The sequence below is a fragment of the Carcharodon carcharias genome, chromosome 17 (assembly GCF_017639515.1).
Source record: "Carcharodon carcharias isolate sCarCar2 chromosome 17, sCarCar2.pri, whole genome shotgun sequence".
Classification (NCBI taxonomy): domain Eukaryota; kingdom Metazoa; phylum Chordata; class Chondrichthyes; order Lamniformes; family Lamnidae; genus Carcharodon; species Carcharodon carcharias.
This window is the reverse complement of record NC_054483.1, coordinates 23,351,088-23,370,403: the sequence shown is the minus strand read 5'-3', so window position 1 is coordinate 23,370,403 and position 19,316 is coordinate 23,351,088. Positions and strand designations below refer to the sequence as shown.

At 46.2% G+C, this 19,316-nt stretch overlaps 1 protein-coding gene across 1 annotated transcript in view; it reads right to left on the bottom strand.

Moving 5' to 3' along the window:
- The window catches only part of slc23a2 (solute carrier family 23 member 2), a 99,058-nt gene that overhangs the window by 66,953 nt on the left and 12,789 nt on the right, over positions 1–19,316 (bottom strand). The window contains exons 3-4 of the mRNA XM_041210379.1: positions 6,518–6,616; positions 3,996–4,112 (exon numbers count right to left, since the gene is read on the bottom strand). Coding sequence (XP_041066313.1) covers positions 3,996–4,112; positions 6,518–6,616 — 216 coding nt within the window. The remainder of the gene's footprint in view (positions 1–3,995; positions 4,113–6,517; positions 6,617–19,316) is intronic.

Sequence of the window (19,316 nt, the reverse complement as noted above, 5' to 3'; positions counted from 1 at the left end):
CGACTGAAGCAGTGGCGCCTGCGATTCAGCCCAGGCTCGCTGACTCAACTCCATATCGCCCTAAAATCACCCACGTTAGAGGCACAGCACAGGCTTGTTCGGGAAAGGCAGTCCACTGGAGAGTTCCAGGTAGTTTAACTCAGGGAGCATGCACTACCAGTTCCCCCAACCCAGCCCCTGAAATTCCCCACTTCCCTTTCCCTTGTGGAAGTTATCCAAAGTGTTTTCCACTCGACGAGGCAGCGCACTAATAGGCTTGAGCAATTTTACAGCTCTCCCCGCCTGGGTCATACTGAGTTCTGCTGGCTACATGTAAGGAACACAAGCCTGTTCTTCTCTCCGTGAAGACAGGATCTCAGAAACCGGCTTCACCTCATACAGTGGAGGCAGGTCTCCTGAATTACTGGGATGGACAGCTCCTCTGATGAATTCAGAAGCCCTGATCCCCTGTACTAGGAGGGTCAGAGAGGGATTTTCCACGTTTCCTCACACAATATCCTACCCCAGCCCCCAGAAAGAAGCTAGGTCGGAGCTGCTTCTTCACCTCTTGGTTCTTTGGTGGGAGTATATATTGTGTGTCGGACAAGCTGGACGGACAAAGAGTCTTTACCTGTACATTCATAGATGTGTCTCACATTCAGACACTTCATCTCCCTCCCCCATTCCTTCCTGCTCCCCGCAACCTCCCCCAACCTCCAAAGACCCCACTTCAGTCAAGGCTCCCACTGGCTTCCCAATAAGCAACCAGTCTTCATAAAAAAAACGAGGAAGCAGGGCAGGGCGGGACCATACGGATCGCCTCATTGATTTACAGAGATCCATATCATCTCGACAGATCAAATAATCCAGCCGGCTCCACTACCAATAATCTTTTACCTCAACTCCATTTCCCACACGATCCCCATTGTCCTGGATTCACTAGTCCCCCAAAACCAGTCAGTCTCAATCTTGAATCTACTGAATGAGTTGGCATCCACAGCCTGTGTGATAGAGAATCCCAATGAGTGAAGACTTTTCTCCTCATCCCAGACCTAAATGATTGTCCCTTGATGCTGACAGTGTGCCCTTCCCACCTACCCATGAGCTGGTCTTGGGCACCAACGCTCTGTCATCAGCCCATGTCCAATGTTGTTGGACATTGGACATTCCAATGCAATTCCATCTCCTTTCCTACACCAAGGGATTTTCAAGTGGGTTGCTTCCAGCTCACGGCCACGTTCTTCAGGATGGCTTACATACTAAACAAATCAAGTAAAGAGTGGACTCGGAGAGCATACAAGGTAAAACATGAAATAAGAGGATCATGGTAAGCCACCAATGTCCATCATATGAAGGAGACTCTTTGCCAGGAAGAAAAACACACTTCCAAATCACTTAGCACATTGGTGACGAAAAGCAAGTCCAAGAAAGCAGGCAAAGCAACAAAGAAGAATGACTTGTAAGAGAGCAGAAGTAAAGCCAGCTGCCATCCATTGTAAATTAGTCCCTTTGCTTGTACCATGAAGAATAACTCGAGCCAAGCCACTGCTGCATTCAACTGCTACGCGTGGGACTCACACAGTCTTAATGATATGGTTCAGACACAATTAGACAGTTTATCATCAGCTCACTATAATTAACCAGGATCACTGGGCTGGTTTAGCACAACAAGATTGTTCAGTGTAGGAGGATACCTCACCCATAATATGTCAGAGAACATGCCTATTTCCAGGTTTATGTCAGGGAATGGAGAGACTCCCAATCCCAGGTCAGTCCCAGGGAAATGGACAAACTCCCAATCCTGGGTCAGTCCCAGGGAATGGGTAAACGCCCAATTTGATCCCAGCACAAAAACAAAAATACCCGGAAAAACTCAGCAATTCCGACGGCATCTGCGGAGAGGAACACAGTTAACGTTTCGAGTCCGTATGACTCTTCAACAGAACTAAGGAAAAATAGAAAAGAGGTGAAATATAAGCTGGTTTAAGGGGGGGGTGGGACAGGTAGAGCTGGATAGAGGGCCAGTGATAGGTGGAGATAACCAAAAGATGTCATAGACAAAAGGACAAAGAGGTGTTGAAGGCGGTGATATTATCTAAGGAATGTGCTAATAGGTGACATTAAGGGTAGAAAGCAGGACGAGCAAGGTACAGATAGCCCTAGTGAGGGTGGGGTGGGGGGAAGGGATCAAAATAGGCTAAAAGGTAGAGATAAAACAATGGATGGAAATACATTTAAAAATAATGGAAATAGGTGGGAAAAGAAAAATCTATATAAATTATTGGAAAAAAGGGGGATCGGAAAGTGGGTGGGGAAGGAGGATCATGATCTAAAATTGTTGAACTCAATATTCAGTCCGGAAGGCTGTAAAGTGCCTGGTCGGAAGATGAGGTGCTGTTCCTCCAGTTTGCATTGAGCTTCACTGGAACAATTCAGTAGGCCAAGGACGGACATGTGGGCAAGAGGGCAGGGTGGAGTGTTAAAATGGCAAGCGACAGGGAGGTCTGGGTCATGCTTGTGGACAGACCGAAGGTGTTCTGCAAAGTGGGCACCCAGTCTGTGTTTGGTCTCTCCAATGTAGAGGAAACTGCAAAGGAAGCAGCTAATCCACAGAGGGTGAGATTCCCTTTCCTCACATTAGATTCCCACAAGGGAAGCATGGGGAGGGGTGGGTGCTGGGGAAAAGACATTCCTATTTCCATGTAACTCCTTGGGAAATGAAGGTCAATCCTTCCAAATCCCCCTTTCACTGTTTCATCTGCAAATAAAACAAAAATGCTGAATGCTGCCAGACTCAAATCAGAGAGAAGGTTCTGGAAATTGCTCGTTTGCCCGGTACGTTTTGTCCAGTAAGGAGCATGGTTTCAGATGTGACTCAGGCTGGTGATTTGAAAGATGATGGTCTTCTTTTGATATCCTCCAGTCACCATGTACTTGCTGCTTTACAGCTGTGATTCGATTGCTCTCTCAGTGTTCCCAGGTTACACAGTGAATCAGACTGACACCGCCACCAAGTTAATGATACACCCACAAGTAAACAAGAGCAGTATAAAGCTGACCGCTTTCCGTCAGCCTTCACTCTCCATCATTTCGGCCTGACTGCTGCGCTGCTCCACAAAGATGGGTCAGCTCCACTGCTGTGTGTCTTGTTTATCTATACTCCTTCCAGGCATGCTCATTGATAAAGATACCACCTTAAAAGCTCAGTTTTAAACCTGTTCCTGTTTCGACCCTCATTATTCAGCGCCTGCTAGCTTGGACTTTGAATTATTTATGACCATTTCTCTCACCAATTTTGAACAATATTTAATCTCCTTACCACCTCCCAATCAGCCAGAAGTATGTCTGTGTGACAGGAACTTCCTGTTGCCATTGTTACTGACCCTTGTTAGGAGATCAGTGCAGTGCCAGAATGGGTTACAGACTGAACGATCAAGTAGAGAGTGAGCTGGGTATTCTTTCCCGCTCTCCCTGACCCACCCCAGCCTGGCCCTCTCTCCTGAAGATAGCTGGCTCCTCCTGGGCCCTTCTTCTACAAGCTGCTGTCTTCAACAATGCATCCCATGTTCCAGTGATAGCTCAGAGTCACATTCAGCGGGTTATATGCGTCTCAACAGCAAACACAAAACAGAGTGGACCCAGTCGACAGCCTGCTTTACATCAGGCCCAAGGTGAGCATCACCCCGCTCCCTCCCCACCGCTGGTGTCAGCCACTATGAGCTTGATGCTATCCTCACTTTGCACACCCACGGCTCCATTGGGATTTACTAATTGGCGTTCAGCAGTAGATGCTCTGCCTCATTTCCCTTGAATACAGACACTGTTACCACCCCCCGCCCCCAGTGACTTCAGCACAGGGATCGAATCCAGAACCTTCCAAATGCACTGGGAACAGTGAATTTGACTCTAAACTATATGGAAGTCACAAGTCAATGATGGCACCTAATGCTTCATGCTTGAAGCCCCTGGTTTTACCTCACCCCAGTTCCCAGGGAAGAGATTTCTCACAAACGTACCTGTAAGCCCAAGAATATACAGAGATACCAGGGCGGAACATCCTCAATGGTGTAGATCATGTCCATTCTCTGGGGGTCAGTGGTGCCACTCGTCTCGGAGACTTCAGATAAAGAGGACTGGGGAAGGGAAGGACACAACATGAGCAACGAGTATTCAGCTGCAGAACCATCCCAGTTTACAGAGTGGAGATAGCTCCAAGACTTTACCCTTTCCCACTTATCAGAGAGCAACGCACACAGGGCCTCAGAGAGTTTACTGAAAAAGCTGGCTTTGGCCGGTTGCCATGACAACACAGTTCCTGGAGCTGGAAATTGTTGGACGGACTTCTGAATCTCAGCTACAAAGAGTTTTCGGTTACAACATTTGAAATGCTTGCACTAAACCATGACCCCAGGCAAGGAGCCAAAAGATTTATCCTCACACAGCTTAGACCAGGAACACAATCTGGAGAGTAACTTCAGGCCTGCACTTGAGTCACTTAGAAGGCAACAAGCAGCTTTGTGAAGCCCTGCACATCAGCAATCTTTCTACCCTCTTTGCGGCTGGTCACATGGACCTGACAATATTTACCCGGCAACTAGCAAACGTTTGCAGTCCTAGGCCCATGTGTTGAAGGGCGCCGACTGCCTCTTAATGCCCAGAGAACCAGCCACTGCCATCATTCAGTGAGGGAGGGGTGGCAGGGGAGGGGGTAGTTGGGTGGTTATTTCCAAATGCTCGTTAAATGCTTGAAAAATGGTGCATGATAAGGTACAAATTAGAGGGGTGTGTGGTTGTAGTGTTTCCTGGAGGGTTTGGGCGTCACTAGGACTCTAAACAGGCAACCAGCCTGCCCACCAGAAACAGGAATACCATTGTGTGAAAATCAAGTGTTAAATCATGCCTATCTATGCCAGGCAGTGAGTGACATAACCACTGGAGATTATTGACAAAACACTGTCACCAACACTCCCCTAGATCCCAAAAAGCAAGTGATGGGAGGAAAGTTGAAACGAAGAGGAGGACAGGAATGAACAGGACTAGAGAGTCTGAAACAGATCGTTCCTTCAACATACAAATGGGAATAGTTAACACCAAAACCAACTGCCACCAGCACACTTGACAAACAGGTTATGGGGATGTGGGTGAATAGAATGCTGCAGCACAAGTGTCATGACACAGCAGTTGGTTCAGGTGGAGTTATTTAAAATCCCAGAGGCAAGCTTTAAACAACTGTCTTAACCTATATTTTCCTGTGTAAGTTTGAGATGCAGCCCTGAATTTAGAAATGAAACCACCAATCCTCTAGAGGTTTTTATATACATTAAACATTCATTAATTTACCAATGAATTAAATACATTCACATGTCTACAAATTACTACCATAATAACTTAAACAAATCCCCAAATTAATCACTCCCAGTAAATCTCCACCAAGGCAACAATAACCCACAGGCTTAAACAGGCACCAGGTAAAACACATTTGACCTTATGAATTCAAAATGAGGTTCCTTCCAATTTGGTTCCTTCACAGACAGTTGTAGGCTCATAGGCTTCTTAGATCTCACATGCCTCTGACCCTCACACTCAAAACTCTTTCCTGTATATATCTAGCCTTCCCTTTGAATGCAAATTCTCATTGTATCACCATACCCTTTGAGCTCCACCTCTTCTAACAATAAAACCCCTTTCATAGTATCAATTTTATTAGTAATATAAACATATTGCTTGGTGCCTCCTAGCTAGGTGCAAGATTTTGCTCCCACTCTTAAATGTTCTATTCAACAAAATGCAAGTACCCTTTACCTTACTGTCTAACATCTCAAAACTACTGTACATCAAAGCACCCCAGACTAGCTGGCTTTAAACCAATTAAGACACACACACACTCACACCCTCAGATATATGCTCTACTACAAGTCCAATTTAAAATAATTTCCAATAACATTATATACATGACTATCTTCATGACACAAGGCTGTCTTCAAGTGAAGCCCATTGCATCAATTCAAAACATGTTTAATAGAGAGGTTAATGGAGAGGGCAGGACAATGGGATTCGGCTGGAATCGCTGCAACAAAAGGTAGCACAGGCATAATGGGACAAATGGCCTTCTTCAATGCTGTAACCTCTGTGCTTCAGGATTTCCAAATTAACTGTAACGTTCAGGAGTGCTGCTATAGCTGCTATATCATTGAGATCACAAAGACTGTATTGCTCTCCTTGGCCCGCTCAGCAAATTTCAGACAGATCGCCATTTGCAAAGAATAATGCATCAAACGTCACATCTGACATTTCAATCCGGTGTTCAGCATCTTCACAACAGGAGATCAGCACATTTACTGAAACTCTCATGATTCATCCACAATTTGCATGTCATAGTCAATCCTCCTCACCTCTCCCTATCACAAAATAAAAAGGGAGTCTTGATCTCAGTTCCAGGCATCGGAACCGATTTGAAATTCAGATGCACGCTATCCACAGTACCCACCTTCTCTGCTGTGGTGAGGGAGGATCGCTGTGATAGAACCATGACTCTTACCTTGTCTGCCACGCTGCTCTGCTTTGTGTAAACAGCCATCAGCTCCGTGATCTCTGTGTCCTGCTCACCGTTGGCTGGAGCAGCTCCGTTCATCACCACCTACGAGAGAGCCAACAAGGGACAGATGGTCAGAATTGTCCAAAGCCAACAGCAGAGCTAAAAGCGACTGGTTCTGCAGCATTGTCTCATCAATACACACTCCCAGAACAAAGGGAGAATCAAACCTCACTCTGGGAAGCAAGATGGCAGGTTCAGAATCATTGCCATATGCAATGAGGCCATTCGGCCATTGTGTCCATGCTAGACTCATGTTAACTATAGCACATGAATGTAGCACAAAAGTGCTTCGAATATAGATGACTTGACTGCACACATGCACACAGAGCCGCAAGTTGTCTGAACATGACTGCTTTCCCCTCAATAACCTATGATTAGATTTATGCTCCTGAAGGTGGCAGCTTCTACTAGGACTAACCCAGGTACAGGTCCGTCACCACTGGCAAGGGAGCAGAGGACAAAGCTTTTTGATGGACGCCCCTGCAATGTCTTTCCCGCCCGAGAAAGACACAGAACCAAGGCTGTTATCCCAGGAGGGAACTGCTGCTCAGCATCACGGAAAAGCTGTACCTGAGGCTGGATATACAGCCAGGGCCTGGACAACGTTCCCATCACAACAGATGGACACATGGGCAACACAAAGGTTTCATTCAACCGTGCAAATGCTTCAAAACAGCTCAAAAAGAACCAACGATCTCTGCTCAAAGCCAGGACTCGAACTCTCAAAGCCAGCTGCTTATAAAACTGCTGATTAAATAAAAAGGAGACACGTGGAAGCTTTTCCTCTTGCACTCAACTTCGCTGGACAAGAAACGTCGACATGCCTCTTTTTTCAGCAACGATTTACATATGCAATGTTTTTTGTTCAGTCATGAGATGCGGGCGCTGCTGGCTGGGCCAGCATCCATCGCCCATCCTCTTTGTCCTGGAGAAGGTGGTGTTGGTGAGTCACCATCTCAAACACAACCGAGTGGCTTCCTCAGCCATTTCAGAGGACCGTTTAGAGTCAACCACATAGATGTGGATCTGGAGTAACATGTAGGAACTGATAACTCATTTCACTGTGGCTGGAACCTGAGAGGAATTATCCGTGTGATGGAACTGGTGGCTAAGTCACCCCCTCATTAAGTTGGTATGATGTGATTTCCATCTGATGACGTTCAGAGTGAAAGGCTGAACCGCCTCTGGATTTTGGGATAAGATGCACTCCTCCCAAGTCTCCTGTGTCAGCCTTGTGATAAGGCAGCAAAGTGTAAAATGAAGACAATGTCAGAGAGATGCTTAGAGCAAAGTCATAATCAGGTTACAATCAGATCTTATTGAATGGCAGAGCAGGCTCCAGGAGCCAGCTCCTGCTCCTAATTCCTAAAATGTGACTTCGAGGGGAGAGAGAGAGAGACAGAAAAAGAAAGGTGAGAGAGAGAGAAAGAGAGAGAAAAAGGTGAGAGGTGAAAGAGAGAGAGAGGTGAGAGGTGAAAGAGAGAGAAAGGTGAGAGGTGAAAGAGAGAGAAAGGTGAGAGGTGAAAGAGAGAGAAAGGTGAGAGGTGAAAGAGAGAGAAAGGTGAGAGGTGAAAGAGAGAGAAAGGTGAGAGGTGAAAGAGAGAGAAAGGTGAGAGAGAGAGATGGAGAAAGGTGAGAGAGAGAGAGAGAGAAAGGTGAGAGGTGAAAGAGAGAGAAAGGTGAGAGGTGAGAGAGAAAGGTGAGAGGTGAGAGAGAGAGAGAAAGGTGAGAGAGAGAAAGGTGAGAGAGAGAAAGGTGAGAGGGAGAAAGGTGAGAGAGAGAAAGGTGAGAGAGAGAGAAAGGTGAGAGAGAGAAAGGTGAGAGAGAGAAAGGTGAGAGAGAGAAAGGTGAGAGAGAGAGATGGAGAAAGGTGAGAGAGAGAGAGAAAGGTGAGAGAGAGAGAAAGGTGAGAGGTGAAAGAGAGAGAAAGGTGAGAGGTGAAAGAGAGAGAAAGGTGAGAGGTGAGAGAGAAAGGTGAGAGGTGAAAGAGAGAGAAAGGTGAAAGAGAGAAAGGTGAGAGGTGAAAGAGAGAGAAAGGTGAGAGGTGAAAGAGAGAGAAAGGTGAGAGAGAGAGATGGAGAAAGGTGAGAGAGAGAGAGAGAGAAAGGTGAGAGGTGAAAGAGAGAGAAAGATGAGAGGTGAGAGAGAAAGGTGAGAGGTGAAAGAGAGAGAAAGGTGAGAGAGAGAGAAAGGTGAGAGAGAGAGAAAGGTGAGAGAGAGAGAAAGGTGAGAGAGAGAGAAAGGTGAGAGAGAGAGAAAGGTGAGAGAGAGAAAGGTGAGAGAGAAAGGTGAGAGAGAGAAAGGTGAGAGAGAGAAAGGTGAGAGAGAGAGATGGAGAAAGGTGAGAGAGAGAGAGAAAGGTGAGAGAGAGAGAAAGGTGAGAGAGAGAGAAAGGTGAGAGGTGAAAGAGAGAGAAAGGTGAGAGGTGAGAGAGAAAGGTGAGAGGTGAAAGAGAGAGAAAGGTGAGAGAGAGAGAAAGGTGAGAGAGAGAGAAAGGTGAGAGAGAGAGAAAGGTGAGAGAAAAGTGAGAGAGAAAAAGGTGAGAGAGAGAAAGGTGAGAGAGAGAAAGGTGAGAGAGAGAGAAAGGTGAGAGAGAGAAAGGTGAGAGAGAGAAAGGTGAGAGAGAGAGAGAGAGAGAAAGGTGAGAGAGAGAGTGAGAGAAAGGTGAGAGAGAGAGAGAAAGGTGAGAGAGAGAGAGAAAGGTGAGAGAGAGAGAGAAAGGTGAGAGAAAGAGAGAAAGAGAGAGAGAGAGAGAGAAAGGTGAGAGAGAGAGAGAGAGAGAGGTGAGAGAGAGAGAGAGAAAGGTGAGAGAGAGAGAGAGGTGAGAGAGAGAGCGAGAGAGAGAGAGAGCGAGAGAGAGATTGCAAGTGAGTGAGTCACAGGTTGAACTCTGGAGAAGCTACCTTGTCCTCTCAAAGAGGCAAATAAATGTCAGCAGGAGGCCTGCGAACTGAGAATGCTGCATCAGTTCATGCTTCCTCACTAATTTCAGATATTTTACATCACTGGACAAAAAGGTCTCCCTGCTTCTCCCATACAAACTCTGTACCATGTGCTTGTAGACAGAGTCAAGAGCCCATAGCGTTCTGCCTCTATTCCAGACTTCTAGGCCTGGAAGATAAAGAGAAACCACGTCGACATTGGTCTATACAGCTTGTATACCCATCAGGATCATCAAGTCTTCAACATGCTTCCCTCTTCCCCCAAACACAGTAGTGACCACCCCAAAACAGTGTTTGGCCCAGACACTGACTATCACTTCAGTGACTATCTGAACCTGCCCCAGAGCACTAAGCCAGCTCTAAAAATAAATCTTCTTCTATCATGTGAACCCTAAGTGTTCATGTCACAATGCCCCTCCTCTGGCCCCATTCCATTTCACAACAATGGAACTGACACAATCAAACATTCCTAGTATCGCCAAAGCCTCTTCACTCGTCTGCATCAACCCACTTCCAGACCAACTTTCAACGTGTCTCTTTTTAAACATCACTCCCCTTTCTACTGCTCTTCTCAAACACCAAACCCAACATCACAAACAAAAACCGTGAAACTCTCTGCGATACTTGTGAGAAAACAACATGACCTGGTATTTATATAGCACCTTTAACTTAATATAATGTCCAAGGCGTTTCACAGGAGCACCAGAAAACTTAATATTCATCGTAAGGGGACCTAAGCAAAGAAAACCCAAAGCTTTCTCAAGGAGTTAAATTTTAAGGAGTGTCTTGGAGAGGGTTAGGAAAGGAATCCCAGAGCTTACAGCCCAAGCACACATGGTGAAATGATAAAATCAGGAAATGCTTAGGGTGCCACCATTGCAGGAACACAGTAGTCTCACAGGGTTGTGAGGCTGCAGGAGATCACAGAGCTAGAGAGAGCAGAGGTCATGGAGAGGTTTAAAAACCAGGATAACAAGTGGAAAGCCAAGGTCATGCTTAACAGGAAGCCAGTGTAAGTCAGTGAGTACAGGGCTGATGGACAAACAAGACATGGCACCATAAGGAATACTCTACAGAGGGTAGAGGTTTTTTTTATTCATTCATTGACATCTCTTTTTTTGTAGGTATATCTGCTGCTGCTCCTGGCATGCCCTCCTGCACTCTTCATTGAACCAGGGTTGATACCCTGGCTTGTTGGTAATGGTAGAGAGGGGGATATGCCAGGCCACGAGGTTACAGATTGTGTTCGAGTACAATTCTGCTGCTGCTGGCGGCCCACAGCGCCTCGTGGATGACCATTCCTGAGTTGCTAGAGTGTGGGAGAGCAGCCAGGAGTGCGTCGGAATAGTCAAATCCAAAGGGAACAAAGTTATGAACGAGACGTTCAGCAGCCGATCATCTGAGGTGAGGTGAAGTTGGATCATGTTATGGAGATGCAAATAGGCCGTCTTTGTGACAGCACAAATGTGGGGTGGGAAGCTCATCTCCAAATGTGAAGCCAAGGTTGCAATGAGATTTAGCCTGAGACAGTTGCCCAGGAGAGGAATATTTAACAAATTGAAACCACATTTCTTCATCTGTCCTACCAGCATTTGCATGAACCAGTCAGAAACAGGTGAACATTAAGAGCAGCAATGGCAGTGGGGTGACCCACTGGGATTTGATAGATCGAGATAGCAGTGGCTTGCTCCTCTGGGAGCTCTTCCTTTCAGTACATTGATGCTTCCACCTGGAATGCACAGATATACCGTCAATTTGAAGAGATTATCTTTTACATGCCCGGGTTCTCTGTGCAGGATCATGGATAACTTCTAATTTCTCCTAAACATTACCCTCTCATCTGAAAGGCTGGGTCTTGTTGCACTCAATACTTTTTAAGCTACTTTTCAATGCAACACTACCTTGGCAGGCACTCCTAACAAGGAGCCTAATGTGGGCTCTTGCTTTGCATTTTCTCACCCTTTCCTGTCCAGTGATGGTGACATGGTGGGTAGGGCTTCCAAGGATCAACTGATATTCCCTGTGTGGGCAGGATATTGAACCCAGTGGGCATCGGCCAGGCCAAACACTAGTCGCCCTTGACATCCACCTGTTGCTAATCAAGACAGGGCATGGCAAACGGCTGCTCCTTCACCGGTTAGGAGGTGACCGAGGTCACGTCCAGTTCATTAAGCAATGCCCCAGAGAACAGAGATCAAATATCCAATCAATATGACAAAGTAGCAGGCCACGTATTGCTCCTGAACTCTCCACAAACACTATGCTTTTCTGTGATGTAAAGATTGAAGGTCAGTGCTCAGGAATGAAAGACACTTCCTATCAGCCACCGAGTGTCAGCAGCAAGTACCCACACCCAGTTCCACCAGCTACCTCCCTTCAGCCTCCCACTGTGCCACTTGTTCAATTTCACTCGTGCCACCTGAGCAGATGAGTGAGACTGTGCCAGGCTATCTACCAAGGCTCAGCGATTAAGCACTATGGCCTCAAGTTTGTGGGTTCAAGTCCCACTCCAGAAACCTCAAAACAAAACCTACACTTCACACTCCTGCGCAGTATGGAGAGAATGCCACATCATCAGAGGTGCCATCCTTCAGATGAAGCATGAAATTGAGGTCCCGTCTGCCCTCGCTCTGGTTTAGGCCTGGCACTATTTTGAAGAGAGCAAAACCAGTTCCTGAACCAATTCTTATCCTTCAACTATGGTAAATTGAGGTCCCTGTCCCTTTAAGAGAATGTCGGTCATGTGACAGCACTGACAAATCATTGTACAGTGCGGGCCACTGGGAACGATCGGTCTAGTTCTGGAGGTTTCTGAACGAGCTGGTGCTCTGCCCTATGGCTCAATAAACCATCACTGTTTATTCTTACATCAGTCTCTCCCCGTTATTGATTGCAAGCAGCAATTCATGAGAACAGAGGAGGGCGTGCAGTTAGAGTTTGGTCAGCCAATGAACTCAATTACCCAAGACATAAAAGTAGCATCATTGTTATATCATTGGAGAAGAGTTAGGAACTATGTTGTTAGGTGCATGTCTGCATCAGTATCCAGGATGCTACACTACTGCACTACAGTCTGTGCACCAAAGAAACACCCAAATAAAGAACTGCAAGAAATAAAATATATGAAAGATTGAGAAGTGGGATTGTTTCCAACTTCCAGGAGCCACAAGACATAACAATTATGACATCACTGTTCCTGGGAGCTTGCTGTATGCAAAATGGATTCCCATTGGCAAGCATACCCCCAATGTAAAGCACTCATGAGGTCATGAAAGGCGCTATGTAAATGCAAGTACACTCTCTGCCTGATCAGTCATTAATCTGGGGCAGTTCAGAGTTCTCTGTCTGGATTTAATGTTCCGAAAACTGTTTGGCCCCTTGTCAGGATCGAAACAACCTGTATAATCAAACCAAATTCAACTTTAATCTAGATGCTCTGCTGTTCGTTCTGTTTCATGAAGCAAGGATTCAAATAGCAGCGTTTTCATGTCAGGCAGAGAAAGAGAAAAAGAGGGCAGCACAGTGTGAATTGGTTCGCACAGGTTGAGTAATGTACCATCAGCATGCCATGAACACAGGCTGCTGACTCATCCTGCAGCACGTATGGATCTGGCTCTGCCTTTTTAATCTGGTAATGGCAGGACAGGCAGGGGAGGGGAGAGAGAGAGAGAGAACTCCGAGGGGGATCTTACACAGAACAAAATCCGGTTGAGAGGCTCCGAGATGAAGAACAACAGGATCCATGTGAATTGCGCCATATCAGAGCCGGTTTGAACGGGCACACTGTTCATTTCCCCCCGGATCCTGGCAACACAGCACAAGATCGCCAGAAATCCCGCAAAACCTCTCTGGAAATATAGATGGGATTTGTAACCCAGCAGGACAAGCCTTCACGTTATTCTCCAAAAATTCCTATGGCACTTTTCACAGTCTCAGGACGTCCAAAAGCACTTCCGCGCCTACAATGGGTGTTCAAGTTGTCAGAATAATAGCTAATTTGTGCACACCAAGTTCCCATTAACAGCAAAGAGATGAATGACCAGCCAATATGTTTTGCTGAGTGTTGGATGAGATGTGTGACGAATTCTCTAATCAAGACCTTGGCCTCATTCGTGCACAATGTTGCCTAAATATACAGGCGTCTTGGGACCTTTTGTCAACATCACAAGCCCTTTGGAAATGCAGGCTACTGTAACCGAGGACCTCAATGAATGCAAGCATCAGGTGGAGCGCAAGAAAGCAAAACCAAAGGAAATATGAAAACACATTGCGAACATAAACAGTAGGAAGAAGGGAAGAGAGTTAATATGGCGCGGAACGAAGTCACTCAGCCCATCAAGTCCATTCTAGCTCTCTGCAGAGCAGTCCAGTCAGTCAATATTCCTCTACTCCATGTCTGAAGACCCACAGATCTGGACTGAGCATTTGAAAGGCCAGGTGCCCAAACTATTACCCGAATTGGAAACTCAAGTTTCATTCCAATGTGCCCGGCCAGTGACATACAAACAATGCAGAATTAATTATTAATATTTTTTTTTTGTAAATAACTGATGAAAGATATTCAAATTTAGGTACACATGAACCAAAAGTGAGAGGATTGTTCCAGTTCTTGCTTAAACTTTTCCATACTGCCGGCTTCAGCTCGTTTCTACTGGGAGAAACCTGGAATTTTTCAAGCAACTGTTCTCAATGGATTATACATTTGCACTGCCTTATGGTCTGGCTCTTTCCCGGGAAAGCCAACCATTGTCCTTGAACCCATCAGTACTGATGGCTCCCGGTCATCTTCCCCTCCCAGTGTCCAGTGCAGGCTCCTCGGCGGCCATCACTCCTACTCACCCCCCCCCCCCGCCACCGCCCCCCCAAACACCTCAGTGAGCCCCCTCTGCTCATGAACCAGGCTCAAATTTAAACAACATTCTTTTAAACTGCCAAAAAAAACTCCAAACTGCTCATGTTAAAGAGCTCCAAGAGAAAAATTCAGTGTTTTCAAGGGAACAGCAAAAATTATCCAAGATGATTTCTTTTGAACCAAAATGGTGATGAACAGGAGGAAGTTACAAAAAGTGACAGATTGTGACTGGCCAGTGGAGAGAGAGTGTGGTGACATGAAGCTTCAGCCTTTCCCCCCAGGTTTATCAAAAATTGCAACCCAACTTTCTGCATTGGAGAAGAGAAGATTCTGACTGCTGTCCATTGCAATCTTCCTGTTTGCTCTCTCTTAACTAAAGGCAGGGAGATGGAGTTAGCTCATGATCTGATTGAATGGCGCAAGTTTGAGGGACTGGATCGTCTCCCCTTGTCCCCATGTTTCCCTCTTCAAGGCAGTGACCTATTATAAAGAGCTGTGCAGTCCTTTCCTGCCTGATTGGCCAGGCTGTGCTATTCACGGACTATTTGAGCATCAGAAGAGAATTCCAATCCTGTCCATCAGCTTTAAACAGCATTCCCATGGGATTTGTCTTTGCCCTCTTCCTTTCCGGCATGAGGGTCACTTAATGCTAACACTCAGCCTCAGGAATTGAAAATGGACATACTTGCTTGGTCTAGAGTACACTGAAGTAGTGCAGTGTTATCTTTCACACCAGCTGAGATGGTAGATGGGGCCATTGATTTAACATCTCAGATGAGAGCCAGCACCTCCAAACAGTGCAGCAACTCCTGAGGGCTGCATTGAGGCTATCAGCCTTGATTACTTGCTCTGGATTCCGGAGTGGGAGTTTGAACCCACAACCTTTTGACTCAAGAGGCAGGAACGCAACCCACAGCTGCAATTTTATTAACTATTTGCTCAGTCATCTTCATATTTGTTGAACAGGTTTGTGCCCCCAATTCAATCTTCACCTCTTCTGTAAACAGGGCCACAGGTCCAGTTGCTCTCTGCAATCATTTCCCCGCTCTCAATGTAGACAGCTAAGGATCCAATGTAATCACTCCAATATCCACACATGGGCAACTTCCAACAAGACAGCAAATCAGCAGGCTGGCCCCGGACTCAATTTGCATCTCTCAGGTTTGGCATTGGGGCAAATCCTGTGTGCTGAGCCTGGCCTTGGCCCACATTGAGCTTGCTCAGCGCAGGCCAACTGATAAAGCAGCAAGACCGCCCCCCGGCCCAATGTTTGACATTTGAGTCGGTGCAGTTCGTTGCTGGGCTATTCATGGAGGAGGGGAACCACACAGAAGAAACCCCACGATGAACAAACTGACACTGCACACTCAGAAGCATTCAAGCTTTCAGAATCTGACAAAAATCACTTGCATCAACACGTTCATTACCTCAGCAAAACAGCCGGTGCAAACGCTAACAATTGGTGCTGCCGATTGTTGTATACAATTACACAGAAATAGACTATTCAGCTCAACTCACGTGTGCTGGTGTTTGTCCTCCACCTCGGTCTCCTGCCAATCCACCTCAATCTAGCAGCAAACCTTTCTATTCACTTTTCTCTCAGCCCTCCATCCAACCTCCATCGGAAAACATCCAAGCTTGTTGCCTCAACCACTTCCGGTGACGCTGTTAAACAATTAGCAGGTTTTCATAAAAATGGAAGCTTGCAGCACAGGAGACGACCATTCAGCCCATTGTACCTATGCTGGCTCTCTGGAAAAGCATTTGGAATACAGGCAGCCCCACAATATTGGACTTGTATCTGGTCAAACTGAGTACAAAAGCACCTGTTGTTGTATGCACTTCATTGATCCTGGCTGTAATTGCCAAAGTGACTGGCAGGATTTTGTTGTAGGAACAGAGCAATGGGAACATGAATGTAGATGAGATAAACAGAGCCAACTGAGATGGTCCAAGGATGAGGGACATATCCTCTGAAGAGGATCTGAGTTTAGAAAAATGATAGGTGCGATCTCGTAGACCCATATGAGATTCCGAAGGGGTTTGACACAGCAGGCGTGGAGAGATAGTTTCCCCTGGCCCGGGAGTTTAAAACAAAGGGGCAGTGTCTCACGTGAAGGGAACAATCATTTACCACTGAGAAGAGGAGAAATTTTTTCCACCCTGTGAATTGTTGGAATTGTTGGGTTGTGATTACAGAATACCTTTAAAGGAGTGGGTGGGAAAGCGGAGTTAAAGGGTGAAGCCCAACATCAGCCAGGAATGTACTGGATGGTGGAGGAGGCTCAACAGATCTGTCCACAAAAATGACCCAGACCTCCCTGTTGCTTACCATTTCAACACTCCACCCTGCTCTCATGCCCACATGTCCGTCCTTGACCTGTTGCAATTTTCCAGTGAAGCTCAACGCAAACTGGAGGAACAGCACCTCATCTTCCGACTAGGCACTTTACAGCCTTCCGGACTGAATATTGAGATCAACAACTTTAGATCATGAACTCTCTCCTCCATCCCTAGATGGAGATGGGGATCTATGCTGCTCTGCCACCTCGAAAGAATTGAACAGCTAAGTCAACTGTTTGATATGGCCCTTGAAACCAAAAATCTCAACTTGTCTTCCTCTGCAATCCAGCTTCGAATTCCATTGCTGACTTTTCATGTCGACTATGGCTCAGGTGGGTCAAACTTTCCCTGCTCCACGTCAGAAGGTTATGGATTTCAGTCCCACTCCTGAGACTTGAGCACAGATATCCAAGCTGACACCCCAGTGCAGCGGAGAAGGGCAGGTGGATGAGCAGAGGTGCTATCTTTTAGATGAGACATTAACCCATGACTCAGGTGGATAACATTATTTCAAAGAAGGGAAGAGGAGTCCTAGACGAGGTCAAGCAACATCGTTCGATGGGGGAGATGGTGGTGTTGTGGTAATGTTTTTGGACGAGTAATCCAGAGGCCCAGGCTGACGTTCTGGGGACATAGGTTCAAGTCCCACCATGGCAGCAGGTGGAATTTAAATTCTATTAATAATCTGGAATATAAAGCTAGTCTCAGTAATGGTGACCATGAAACAATCAATGAATATTGTAAAAATCCATCTGGTTCACTAATGTCCTTTAGAGAAGGAAACCTGCTGTCCTTACCTGGTCTGGCCTCCGGTGTGACTCCAGACCCACAGTAATGTGGTTGACTCTTAACTGCCCTCTGAAATGTCCTAGCAAGCCACTCAGTTCAAGGGCAATTAGGGATGGGCAACAAATGCTAGCCTTGCCAGTGACATCCACATCCCACGAGAGAATAATTTTTTTAAACATTAGCAAAACAGAGAATTAATGGTCAACATCACATTGCTGTTCGTGGGAGCTTACTGTGCACAAACTGGGTCCGCATTTCCCACATTCTAACATGGACTGTACTTCAAAGGATATTTCTTTTGCTGTGAAGTGCTTTGAGATGCCTCGAGGCCAATATTTGCTGGCATCAAATCAGAAGTGAACAATGGTGTGAAATTGTTTAAATGAGATAAGATGCACGTTAGCTGTTTTGGCTGAATCACTGTGACAACATCATATGTAACAACCAGCAGCATTACTGGGCATGCAGATGCCAAAATGCAGGATGAGTCGGCATAACCTTTATGAGTTTGCATGAAAGGTTTTCTATTCAGGCGAAGTGTCTGCGGCCAAAGTCTTGGCAGTTATCACTGTAGGCAATGTCTGCGTTTCTTCATCATCGGAAGGTCTTCAGCACATGGCGACCGTCAGTTATCTCACAGACACAAGAAATACATGCAACTAACAGCAGTTCCTCCCGGCTTTGTGCAACAAGAGGTGGCTCAAATCAACTTGCAGCAGTAACATTGAGAGGGGCTGGAGGCATTTTGCGTTAAGAGAAGCTGCCTTTCTCAACCTCGGCATGTCCCAATGTGCTGGATTGCCAATGAAAACTTAGATCTCAGGTTAACGTCTCATCTGAAAGCCTGATCACTATCAGAGATTCTAACTGACAGTGTGTGTAGAGTGAGTGATGCTCCATTAACACTGGCCCCTCACACTGCTCCAGATCCATAGCCTGAGTCCCATGCCATCTGTTCACACTGGCACTCACAAGTGCGGCAGAACCAAAATAGCATTGAACAAACATTTGAATGAATGGCCATGCGCACAGTCCTGGAATATCAGTGGTTCAACAGCAGAATCGACATGCTTCAAGCCCGGACCAGACATCAGTCCCCAGAATCCCAGTCCTTCCCTTCCAGCACTCAGTCCCATAGCTGGAGTCACCCAGCAGAAGGAGCGACAAGCCAGCTCCACAGACTATATCCCAGAGATTCAGCATTAGATGCAGCACACAAGGAGATCATTCAGCCCATCATACCTCTGCCAGCTCTTTGGTAGAGTTTAGCCAGTTAGTCCTGCTCTTTCCTCTTGCCCTGCAAATCTTTTCCCCTCCTTCAATTATTTATCCAATTCTCTTTTGAATCTGCTTGTACTATGCTTTCAGGCAGTTTCAGATCACAACAGCACTCAGTGTAAAAGATGTCATCTTTCGCCAATCACCTGACATCCATGCCCCCATCTTACTGACCCTTCCATCACAGGATCAGTCTCTCCTCATCGACTGTGCTGAAACAACTTGCATTTACACTGTCGTGTGTGTGTTATAACAATAAAAAGGCACTAATAGCTCATCAGAGTAAAAGCAAAAAACAGCGGATGCTGGAAATCCAAAACAAAAATAAAAACACCTGGAAAAACTCAGCAGGTCTGGCAGCATCTGCAGAGAGGAACACAGTTAACGTTTCGAGTCCGTATGACTCTTCAACAGAACTAAGGAAAAATAGAAAAGAGATGAAATATAAGCTGGTTTAAGGGGGGGGTGGGACAGGTAGAGCTGGATAGAGGGCCGGTGATAGGTGGAGATAACCAAAAGATGTCAAAGACAAAAGGAC